We start from the raw sequence: 12129 nt of genomic DNA on the forward strand, positions 1-12129 counted from the left end.
CTGGGTTTGGCGGATGCCAGGAGAACGCTACCTGCCCCAATGCATAGTGCCAACTGTAAAGTTTGGTGGAGGAGGAATAATGGACTGGGGCTGTTTCTCATGGTTTGGGCTAGGCCCCTTAGTTCCAGTGAAGCTAAATCTTAACGCTACAGCATACAATGACATTCTAGACGATTCTGTGCTTCCAACTTTGTGGCAACAGTTTGGGGAAAGCCCTTTCCTGTTTCAGCATGACAATGCCCCAATGCACAAAGCGAGGTCCATACAGAAATTGTTTGTCGAGATCGGTGTGGAAGAACTTGACTGGCCTGCACAGAGCCCTGACCTCAACCCCATCGAACACCTTTGGGATGAATTGGAACGCCGACTGCGATCCAGGCCAACATCCAACATCTAGTGAACTCAGATTCGTGGTCCTCTGTAGCTCAGCTGGTAGAGCACGGCGCTTGTAACGCCAGGGTAGTGGGTTCGATCCCCGGGGACCACCCATACGTAGAAATTTATGCACACATGACTGTAAGTCGCTTTGGATAAAAGCGTCTGCTAAATGGCATATTATAGTGGAAAGCCTTTCCCAGAAGAGTGGAGGCTGTTATAGCAGCAAAGGCGGGATCAACTCCACATTAATACCTATGATTTTGGAACGAGATGTTCGACTTTGGGTCATGTAGGTACGACAGGACCAAATCAGAGAGATGGGGAGGAGCAAGTGCATGTAATGCTTTATAGGTTAGCAGTAAAACCTTTAAATCAGCCCTAGGAAGCCACTGGAGGCTAGCACTGGAGTAATATGATACTTTTTTTTTTCGGTTCTAGTCAATATTTTAGCAGCTGTGTTTAGCTCTAGTTTATTTAGTGCATTATTCGGGTCACCGGAGCATTGCAGTAATAGAAATCTAATCTAATCTAATCTAGAAGTGACAAATGCATGGATTAGCTTTCCTGATCATTTTTGGAGAACAAGTTTCAGATTTTTGCAATTTTACTAAGATGGATAAAGGCTGCTCTTGAAATGTTTTTGATATGTTCATCAAAAGAGAGAGATCGGAGGTCCTTCACAGTTTTATTTGAGATGACCTTTTTGTTTCTTGGGTCCTAGAACTAGCATCTCTGTTTTGTAAAACAGTTTAAAAGTAAAACATTTGCCGCCATCCACTTCCTTATGTCTGAAACACAGGCTTTCAGGGTAGGACATTTTGGGGCTTCACCATGTTACATCAAAATGTACAGCTGTGAAAGTTGACGTTGTGTGTCTACAGTCTGCAGTTCCACTGACTGTTCCCAGGACCACAACAACAACAACAACAACAACAACAACAACAACAACAACAACAACTATAGTAAATAGGAGTCTTGTTTGTGAATATCTATGTTACTTATTTCATGTCAGCAGGGATCTTTTTCGAGGTTGTAAACCTGTGCATGAGTCAGTGTGTGCGAGTGTGTGTGCGAGTGTTTGTGTGTGAGTGTGTGTAAGTGTGTGTGAGTGTGTGTGTGTGTGTGTGTGTGTGAATGGGGGAGGTTCCTCTATCCCAGGACAAAGGGGCAGGTATACCTGGCCTGGAGCTAGTTGTGTGTGTGAGTGTGAGTGTGTGTGTGTGTGAGTGTGTGTGTGAGTGTGTGTGTGTCCATCCATGGGGAGGGAAAGAGGAAATAAGATCCAACGTAGTGCCAGTCTTATTTCACTTGCAAAACTAGTTCCAGGTCAAGTACAACTTCCCCCTCACACACACACACTCACGCACACACACATACTTACGCACACACACACACACACACACACACACACACACACACACACACACACACACACACACACACACATACGCACTCACGCACACACACACATACACACACACGCACACACTCCCATCCCCCATTCTCGTGACATTAGATCATTAGACGGAGGAAGGTTCAGGTTACCTGGGCAGTAGGTGTGGTCTCTGTTTTGTTCTGTGTGTGTGTGTGTGTGTGTGTGTGCTGTGTTTGTGTGTATTTCTGCTGAGGTTAGGGCCAGAGCCAGGTAGGTAGCAGCCAGGTAGCTCTGTTGTGTTTGCTGTGGGCTGATGCTGTTGTCAGCACACCTGTCCTCCTGTCCGTCAGGCTCCTCCCCTAGCTCGGGGGCTTCTGTTAGCTGGTTTAGTACAAAGGAGAAAGAAAGAGATAGTTGTGTTTGTGTGTGAGATTGCGATCAGTCCGTAGGACACTAAAACTCCAGCATCACACAACGACTCCAGTCTACTGCATCCAGGGAGGGACCCCCTTCACCACATCAATCACACAATCAGTCTCTAGACGCTAGACTCTACAGTCTCTGCAGCAACACTGACTGTTCCCAGGAGCCTGGACACATGACAACAACGACTACAGTAACTAGGATTGCATCCAGGGATTCAACACAGCAACCCAGCCTCTAGCTCAGTCCTTACAGCCCAGGTGACTGTTCCAAGGAGCCAAGAGCCAGGACGGATCTCACCAGGACTACATCCAAGGATCTCACCAGGACTACATCCAAGGATCTCACCAGTCTCCACAGCAAACCAGCCCCCCACTGACTGTGTCGGACCCAGCAGCAGTCTTTTGTCATCCAGGCAGGGATCCCATAGCAACCTACAACCTCTAACCTAGTCTCTTTAGTCCCACTGTCCCCCCCCACTCCTAGGCTCCAGGATGACGTCTATGGCAGGTCGGCTGGCCCGCCAGCAGGAGAGGGACAACGGTGTGGGAACCAACCAGCAGGCGGTGAAGTACCTCCAGCAGGACTATGAAACGCTGCTTCAGGGCTGTCTGGAGACTGGGAGTCTGTTCCAGGACCCCTCCTTCCCTGCAGAGAGCAAGTCTCTGGGCTACAAAGAGCTCGGGAAGTACTCCGCCAAGACCAGGGGGCTGATGTGGAAGAGACCCACGGTAAGAGACCACTTTTGAATTTCCCATATAGAATGTAGGATCTAGACATATAACGATAGGATCTCTGGCACTGACTACCAGGTACCCTGGACTGGTTTAATTTGAAGCATGGGAAAAGGTAGTATTATTGTGAGCTGTATCAGTTTATCAGTGTGGTAATATATATATGTTGTTTGTATATAATGTAAGGTATACTCAGTGTAAGATTTAACATTCATTGGAGATTTAAGCTTGTCACTACGTTCTTAGAAAAGAAGGCGCTGAGTAAAACCATATATGGTTTGTCCACATAGTGGAACCTCTGTTTGGTGCGAGAACTCTCTATGTAGTGTTCTTCCTAGAACCCTTTATGAATGGTTCCACCAGGCTAATTAGCCTTTAAAATTAAATACTTTATGACAATACATTATGCTCTAGTTATACCCTAACAAAGTGGTGTTAGGAAACTCCTGGTTTACACATCAGGCCTGTAAGTCACATTATGCTGGCTTGCAAAGTGATGTGTAATTCCTATTGGAATCCAGCCAGAGTGAGAACAATTGGAATTTTGAATCACTTGCAACCCGCGTTCGGAATGACGGCCAGGTTAACGACGATTGATGTACAAAAATGTATGCTGTTTATCTTTGTGTAGCATAAGATTATTCAACCAATCAATGTAAATGCAAAAAACACAAATATTGAAAACAATTCTGAAAATCTATCCGCAATAGAGCATGATGGGAAATATGATAATGATGGGCGTGGTTTTGAGTGTTTTAATGACACAATCAACTCTGGTTACTAACAACAGTACAAAAACAACACTACGGTTATTTTACACAACTGAGTGTTAAGTTAATTTAACTCCTGAATCAACACTAGAAATGTTACACTGAAAAACCAACGCAATGTAAAACTGCCCAATTTGCTATGTACCATACAATACACTGCTGGTTCATACTTCCTTCTATTCTCATACTCTCTGCTCAATAAAATCACAGAAAATACTCATTTGAAAGTTTGAAATATAAATTATGTCAGTACTGTATATGCCAAATGATTATGGGAGTATCAGATACATTTACAGTACAATTATTCCCATATAGGTACAGTTCAAAAAAATCTCACACCCATCTTTTTAAATTGATCAGATTATTCAAACTCCTGATGTTAAAGTTTAAACACTGAAGTAAACACAAATGCTCAGGCACTATTTAAAATAAATAAAAATAATACAATGAAAAAGCTTTTTCAGATTCAAAAGGGTTAATCTTCCAAAGAATCCTTCTTGCCTTCCAAACAATCACAAAGAACCCTTTCTTCTAAAAATGGTTAAATAGGATGAACATTTTTCTAGCTAGAACTCTTAAAAAGAACTATTTTGGAACCCTGTTTCCAAAAAAGGGTTCTTCAGATGAAAACGGTTATTGGTAGAACCCTATTCCTCTGCAAAGAACCCTTTTGGAACCTTTTTTTCTAAGAGTGTATAAATAAGTACTGTCCCAGAGGAAAAAGAGTGGTTATTGCTCGTCTCAGTGCTGACATCATGCCAACCCAAAGATCTCTGGCAGCTACAGTAAAGGTGCACGGTCACCTTTTAAAGGCACCTTGGCGGATGAAAATACAATTACACTGAATGCTGCCCTGGGGATATAACTGCCCAGGCATAGAACAATGGAAATACTACACAACATATCGTAATGTTAACCGGAGCTTTAGAGACATGGGCGGTGGGCAGTGGTCCGTTTGTTGACAGTTGTTCTACTTTCTGGTTGACTGATCTTATCTAGATTGTGTGTTAGGTTTAGGATTTCAAATTACACAGACACAGACCACAGCATTGCCTCTCCTCTGAGTCTAAAGATTAGATCAAAAGGGGATTTTGTCAACTCATTGTTGACTCAGCTGACTGGACTAGAGAGTATTATCAGACTGCTGCACTGTAAAAAAATCCGATTTTAACCAATTGCTTAATCAGCGTCATTCTGTGAGTTGAGTGCACTTCAACTGGACAAGAATTTGAGCTAATGCATTAAAGTTTGTTTAAAGCTGGTTGAGTCAAATGACATATTCCTGTTTGCCTTTGGAAGACAACACTGTAGGATGGTTCAGCAAACTCAACATGGTTACCTTACAATTGTACGTTGTGAATCAACAAACTGAATTTGAAGAAGCTTGTTGAGTAAAATTACAAATGTATATTTTCTCAAAACCAATCAAAACCACGCCCATTATTATCATATTTCCCAGCATGCTCTATTGCAGGTTGATTTTCAGAATGATTTGTTTCAACACCGTGTACATTGATTGGTTGATTAAGCTTATGCTACACAAACATAAATAACATATATTTTTTCTAAATGAATCCAATCTGTTAGTAGTTGGACTTTTTGCACCCGTTACTAAGATGACTGTTCCAGTTAATATGATTTAGGTAGTCTAAATAATCCCTCTTTCCTATGGAAGTCATTCTCAATGCAGGTTGATTAAAAGTTCCTTAAAAAGTACCTTGAAGAATAAACTAAAAGAGATAGAAGTTCCAATTGTTGGATATTCTAACTCTGGCTGGATTCCAATAGGAATTACACATCACTTTGCAAGCCAGAATAATGTGACTTGCAGGCCTGATGTGGCTTGTAAACCAGGAGTTTCAGACCACTGTGTTAGGGCGTAACTATGCCCTCAAAGAAAGGCCTTGTGATGTACAGTTGAAGTCGGAAGTTTACATACACTTAGGTTGGAGTCATTAAAACTCGTTTTTCAACCACTCCTCAAGGCACCACGTTCATCTGTACAAACAATAGTACGCAAGTATAAACACCATGGGACCACGCAGCCGTCATACCACTCAGGACGGAGACGCGTTCTGTCTCCTAGAGATGAACGTACTTTGGTGCGAAAAGTGCAAATCAATTCCAGAACAACAGCAAAGGACCTTGTGAAGATGCTGGAGGAAACAGGTACAAAAGTATCTATATCCACAGTAAAACGAGTCCTATATCGACATAACCTGAAAGGCCGCTTAGCAAGGAAGAAGCCACTGTTCCAAAACCGCCATAAAAAAGCCAGACTACGGTTTGCAACTGCACATTGGGACAAAGATCGTACTTTTTGGAGAAATGTCCTCTGGTCTGATGAAACAAAAATAGAACTGTTTGGTCATATTGACCATCGTTATGTTTGGAGGAAAAATGGGGTACCTTGCAAGCCGAAGAACACCATCCCAACCGTGAAGCACGGGGGTGGCAGCATTATGCTGTGGGGGTGCTTTGCTGCAGGAGGGACTGGTGCACTTCACAAAATAGATGGCATCATGAGGAAGGAAAATTATGTGGATATATTGAAGCAACATCTCAAGACATCAGTCAGGAAGTTAAAGCTTGGTCGCAAATGGGTCTTCCAAATGGACAATGACCCTAAGCATACTTCCAAAGTTGTGGAAAAATGGCTTAAGGACAACAAAATCAAGGTATTGGAGTGGCCATTACAAAGCCCTGACCTCAATCCTATAGAACATTTGTGGGCAGAACTGATAAAACATTTGCGAGAAAGGAGGCCTACAAACCTGACTCAGTTACACCAGCTCTGTCAGGAGGAATGGGCCAAAATTCACCCAACTTATTGTGGGAAGCTTGTGGAAGGCTACCCGAAATGTTTGACCCAAGTTAAACAATTTAAAGGCAATGCTACCAAATACTAATTGAGTGTATGTAAACTTCTGACCCACTGGGAATGTGATGAAAGAAATAAAAGCTGAAATAAATCATTCTCTCTTCTATTATTCTGACATTTCACATTCTTAAAATAAAGTGGTGATCCTAACTGACCTAAGACAGGGAATTTTTACTAGGATAAAATGTCAGGAATTGAGAAAAACTGAGTTTAAATGTATTTGGCTAAGGTGTATGTAAACTTCCGACTTCAACTCTATGTATTGTCTGTATGGAGAGGTCACTGTTGTGTCATTGCCCCCATGGCTGACCAGGCTATTTCAAAGCTTCAATGATTCTGCCTCGCGGAAAGTGTTTGTTGAGCTTAAATTAGTACTTAATGCAGGCAAAAATCTAAATCTCATTAAAATGTATCTGATGATTTATGCATACTTACATTGGATGGGGCCCTTATTGATCGTGTTCCCGATTTATAAATATCTAGGCATCTGGATTGATGATAGACTTTCCGTCAAAACAATGTGGATGAGTTAGTTAAGAATTAAAATGTGCTTATTTTTATAGGAATAGGCCATGCCTTTAGTTAAATAGCAGAAAACAAATCATTCAGTCGACATTCATTCCGGTCTTAGACTATGGCAGTATCGTCTCTATGAATCCGTCTGCTACTGTATTGAAGCCTCTGGACGGAGTTTATCATAGTGCATTATCACTGCACTCTTTATCAGAAAGTAGGCTGGCCATCTTTGAAGTCTCGCAGATCAATGTATTCCACACTTTTTTGTTTGTTTATAAAGACCTCTTACATAAACTACCACCACACCTCACTTCTCTGTTAACAGAAATACAAGCTATCAGGTACGATCTCAGGAATGGCTAATTCTAGAGATCCCTTCGAGGTAAATCTACCTTTTAGCTATTTGCACCTGGCTTGTGGAATGGTCTACAGGGTCTGTTGAAATTGAGTGAATTGGTGCCTCCGAAGCAGTTCGGACTATGTGAGGACCCTTTTAAGGAAGAATTTGTTTTGTTTTTATGATTCTATGAAAATAAAATAACAAATTGAGCTGTTTGTGTTTTTTTTTCACTTGCTTCTATTTTTGTATATGAACTATGTATTTGAACTAGACCTATGTCTTCTAACTTTCCCCCAGATCGTTGCTGTAAATTAGAATGTATTCTCAGTCAACTCACCTGGTTAAATAAAGAAAGAAAAAAAGAAAAAAATAGTTTTATTTTACACTGGAAATATGCAAATATGGTAGAATAAATTCTCAAGTTGAATTGTATATTCACTCAACCTAAAATTCTAAGTTGAGTGAACACACAGTTCAACTTGAGAATGTATGTTCACTCAACCTAAAATTCTAAGTTGAGTGAACATACAGTTCAACTTGAGAATGTATGTTCACTCAACCTAAAATTCTAAGTTGAGTGAACATACAGTTCAACTTGAGAATGTATGTTCACTCAACATAAAATTCTAAGTTGAGTGAACACACAGTTCAACTTGAGAATGTATGTTGGTTCGGCTACAGTATATACCCAAATGTTGAGGTAACTCACAATCCTGTTTCAGCTGGTTACAAATAGATTCCTCTGTCTGTTCTCTCGCGTGTGAAGTAACTTATCACATGACTACGCTTCTCAGTCATGTACAGTGCTCACTTGCATGAATCAATCAATCAATCAATGAATTACTGTGTAAACAAACGTATTCTTCTGTCTCTCACGCATGTGACTGCTGTAGGAGTTGTGCTCAAACCCTAAATTCATTGACGATGGAGCCACCAGGACTGATATCTGCCAAGGAGATCTGGGTAAGCATATTTCACAAAGAGAAGGGGTGTGGCTGTAAATACTGCTAATCCCAAAATCCTCCTCCTCCTAATCCTGACTTTGTTTACACCAAAAGAGAGTGAAGGAGACAGCAACATATGTTTGTCTACAGATATATTGTAGAAGAGCATAATCTTTGTCTACAGGTGTATTTAAACGTAGGGCATATATTTGTTCTGTGATGTATTACCGTTTTTTTTTTTCAATCGCTTTGGTGCCATTTTCGCAAGTGTGTGGTGCATTTTCACAACTCTTAGTACAAAACTCAAAACAGATCATCCAAAAGGCAGTTGTTTCAAAACTCTAAGCACATTTTCAATTGACTAAGTGCAACACACAAAATCATACAGTCACTTTCTCACCAAAATTAATCAGTGTTTCATCTAGAAATACATGTTTCACATTGCAACACATGTTCATATAAAGTAATTGCTTTTCAGAATGCAATGTTCACATTACTTATGATATGAATCTCTTTTCATTTTTAAAAAAATGCATTTGACTATTACTTAACCCGACTGCTATTACTTGATAATCACTCAACCGTTTGGTAAACCTATAGATTCTAAACTGGTTTGTCTACTGCAGATTTTGATAACTACGTAATGGAAATGTATGTCTGTAAAGTAGAATCATATAAAGTAAGATATATAATGTAATGTCCTATTATGATGATTACTATTATGATGCTTTACTAAAATGTCATTGGCCAATACAGTACTGTAATACCGTAATATAGGCCAATACAGTACTGTAATACCGTAATATTGGCCAATACAGTACTGTAATACCGTAATATTGGCCAATACAGTACTGTAATACCGTAATATAGGCCAATACAGTACTGTAATACCGTAATATAGGCCAATACAGTACTGTAATACCGTAATATTGGCCAATACAGTACTGTAATACCGTAATATAGGCCAATACAGTACTGCAATACCGTAATATAGGCCAATACAGTACTGTAATACCGTAATATAGGCCAATACAGTACTGTAATACCGTAATATTGGCCAATACAGTACTGTAATACCGTAATATTGGCCAATACAGTACTGTAATGCCGTAATATTGGCCAATACAGTACTGTAATACCGTAATAAAGGCCAATACAGTACTGCAATACCGTAATATTGGCTAATACAGTACTGTAATACCGTAATATAGGCCAATACAGTACTGCAATACCGTAATATTGGCCAATACAGTACTGTAATACCGTAATATAGGCCAATACAGTACTGTAATACCGTAATATAGGCCAATACAGTACTGTAATACCGTAATATAGGCCAATACAGTACTGTAATACCGTAATATTGGCCAATACAGTACTGTAATACCGTAATATAGGCCAATACAGTACTGTAATACCGTAATATAGGCCAATACAGTACTGCAATACCGTAATATTGGCCAATACAGTACTGTAATACCGTAATATAGGCCAATACAGTACTGCAATACCGTAATATTGGCCAATACAGTACTGTAATACCGTAATATAGGCCAATACAGTACTGTAATACCGTAATATAGGCCAATACAGTACTGTAATACCGTAATATAGGCCAATACAGTACTGTAATACCGTAATATAGGTCAATACGGTACTGTAATACCGTAATATAGGCCAATACAGTACTGTAATACCGTAATATTGGCCAATACAGTACTGTAATACCGTAATATTGGCCAATACAGTACTGTAATACCATAATATAGGCCAATACAGTACTGTAATACAGTAATATAGGCCAATACAGTACTGTAATACCGTAATATAGGCCAATACAGTACTGTAATACCGTAATATTGGCCAATACAGTACTGTAATACCGTAATATTGGCCAATACAGTACTGTAATACCGTAATATTGGCCAATACAGTACTGTAATACCATAATATTGGCCAATACAGTACTGTAATACCGTAATATAGGCCAATACAGTACTGTACTACCGTAATATAGGCCAATACAGTACTGTAATACCGTAATATAGGCCAATACAGTACTGTAATACCGTAATATTGGCCAATACAGTACTGTAATACCGTAATATAGAACAATACAGTACTATAATACGTAATATAGGCCAATACAGTACTGTAATACTGTAATATTGGCCAATACAGTACTGTAATACCGTAATATTGGCCAATACAGTACTGCAATACCGTAATATTGGCCAATACAGTACTGTAATACCGTAATATTGGCCAACACAGTACTGCAATACCGTAATATTGGCCAATACAGTACTGCAATACCGTAATATTGGCCAATACAGTACTGTAATACCGTAATATTGGCCAATACAGTACTGTAATACCGTAATATTGGCCAATACAGTACTGTAATACCGTAATATAGGCCAATACAGTACTGTAATACCGTAATATAGGCCAATACAGTACTGTAATACCGTAATATAGGCCAATACAGTACTGTAATACCGTAATATAGGCCAATACAGTACTGTAAAACCGTAATATAGGCCAATACAGTACTGTAATACCGTAATATAGGCCAATGCAGTACTGTAATACCGTAATATTGGCCAATACAGTACTGTAATACCGTAATATTGGCCAATACAGTACTGTAATACCGTAATATTGGCCAATACAGTACTGTAATACCGTAATATTGGCCAATACAGTACTGTAATACCGTAATATTGGCCAATACAGTACTGTAATACCGTAATATTGGCCAATACAGTACTGTAATACCGTAATATAGGCCAATACAGTACTGTAATACCGTAATATTGGCCAATACAGTACTGTAATACCGTAATATTGGCCAATACAGTACTGTAATACCGTAATATTGGCCAATACAGTACTGTAATACCGTAATATAGGTCAATACAGTACTGTAATACCGTAATATAGGCCAATACAGTACTGTAATACCGTAATATTGGCCAATACAGTACTGTAATACCGTAATATAGGTCAATACAGTACTGTAATACCGTAATATAGGCCAATACAGTACTGTAATACCGTAATATAGGTCAATACAGTACTGTAATACCGTAATATAGGCCAATACAGTACTGTAATACCGTAATATAGGCCAATACAGTACTGTAATACCGTAATATTGGCCAATACAGTACTGTAATACCGTAATATAGGTCAATACAGTACTGTAATACCGTAATATAGGCCAATACAGTACTGTAATACCGTAATATAGGTCAATACAGTACTGTAATACCGTAATATAGGCCAATACAGTACTGTAATACCGTAATATAGGTCAATACAGTACTGTAATACCGTAATATAGGCCAATACAGTACTGTAATACCGTAATATGGGCCAATACAGTACTGTAATACCGTAATATAGGCCAATACAGTACTGTAATACCGTAATATAGGCCAATACAGTACTGTAATACCGTAATATAGGCCATTTATGTAGCAGACACTTTTATCCAAACTAGTGACAACAGTGAGCGGACCATCCTCCTTCAGGTCGTGCAATGACATCAATCCAGACCAATGTCAGGCTTGGATTCGCCATTAACAAAAGGTTTTTCCCCAGGTGCATGAACAATGAAGACATTTGCTCAAGACAGGCTTGATGCAAACTAGTTTTTCTTTCATTTATTTGATTTTACAGTTTTATTTTTTTTCAATCACTTTGGCACATTTTTCAGATACAAGTGGTATATTTTCTAAACTCTAAGTACAAAACTCTAAA

General features: G+C 39.4%; 1 protein-coding gene across 1 annotated transcript in view; it reads left to right on the forward strand.

Moving 5' to 3' along the window:
* Positions 1–2040: 2040 nt before the first annotated feature.
* Positions 2041–12129, forward strand: part of LOC121580572 (calpain-2 catalytic subunit) — a 38382-nt gene continuing 28293 nt past the window's right edge. Inside the window, exons 1-2 of the mRNA XM_041895559.2 lie at positions 2041–2907; positions 8311–8380. Coding sequence (XP_041751493.1) covers positions 2671–2907; positions 8311–8380 — 307 coding nt within the window. The 5' untranslated portion in view covers positions 2041–2670. The remainder of the gene's footprint in view (positions 2908–8310; positions 8381–12129) is intronic.

Source organism: Coregonus clupeaformis, chromosome 1 (assembly GCF_020615455.1).
Source record: "Coregonus clupeaformis isolate EN_2021a chromosome 1, ASM2061545v1, whole genome shotgun sequence".
Lineage (NCBI taxonomy): Eukaryota > Metazoa > Chordata > Actinopteri > Salmoniformes > Salmonidae > Coregonus > Coregonus clupeaformis.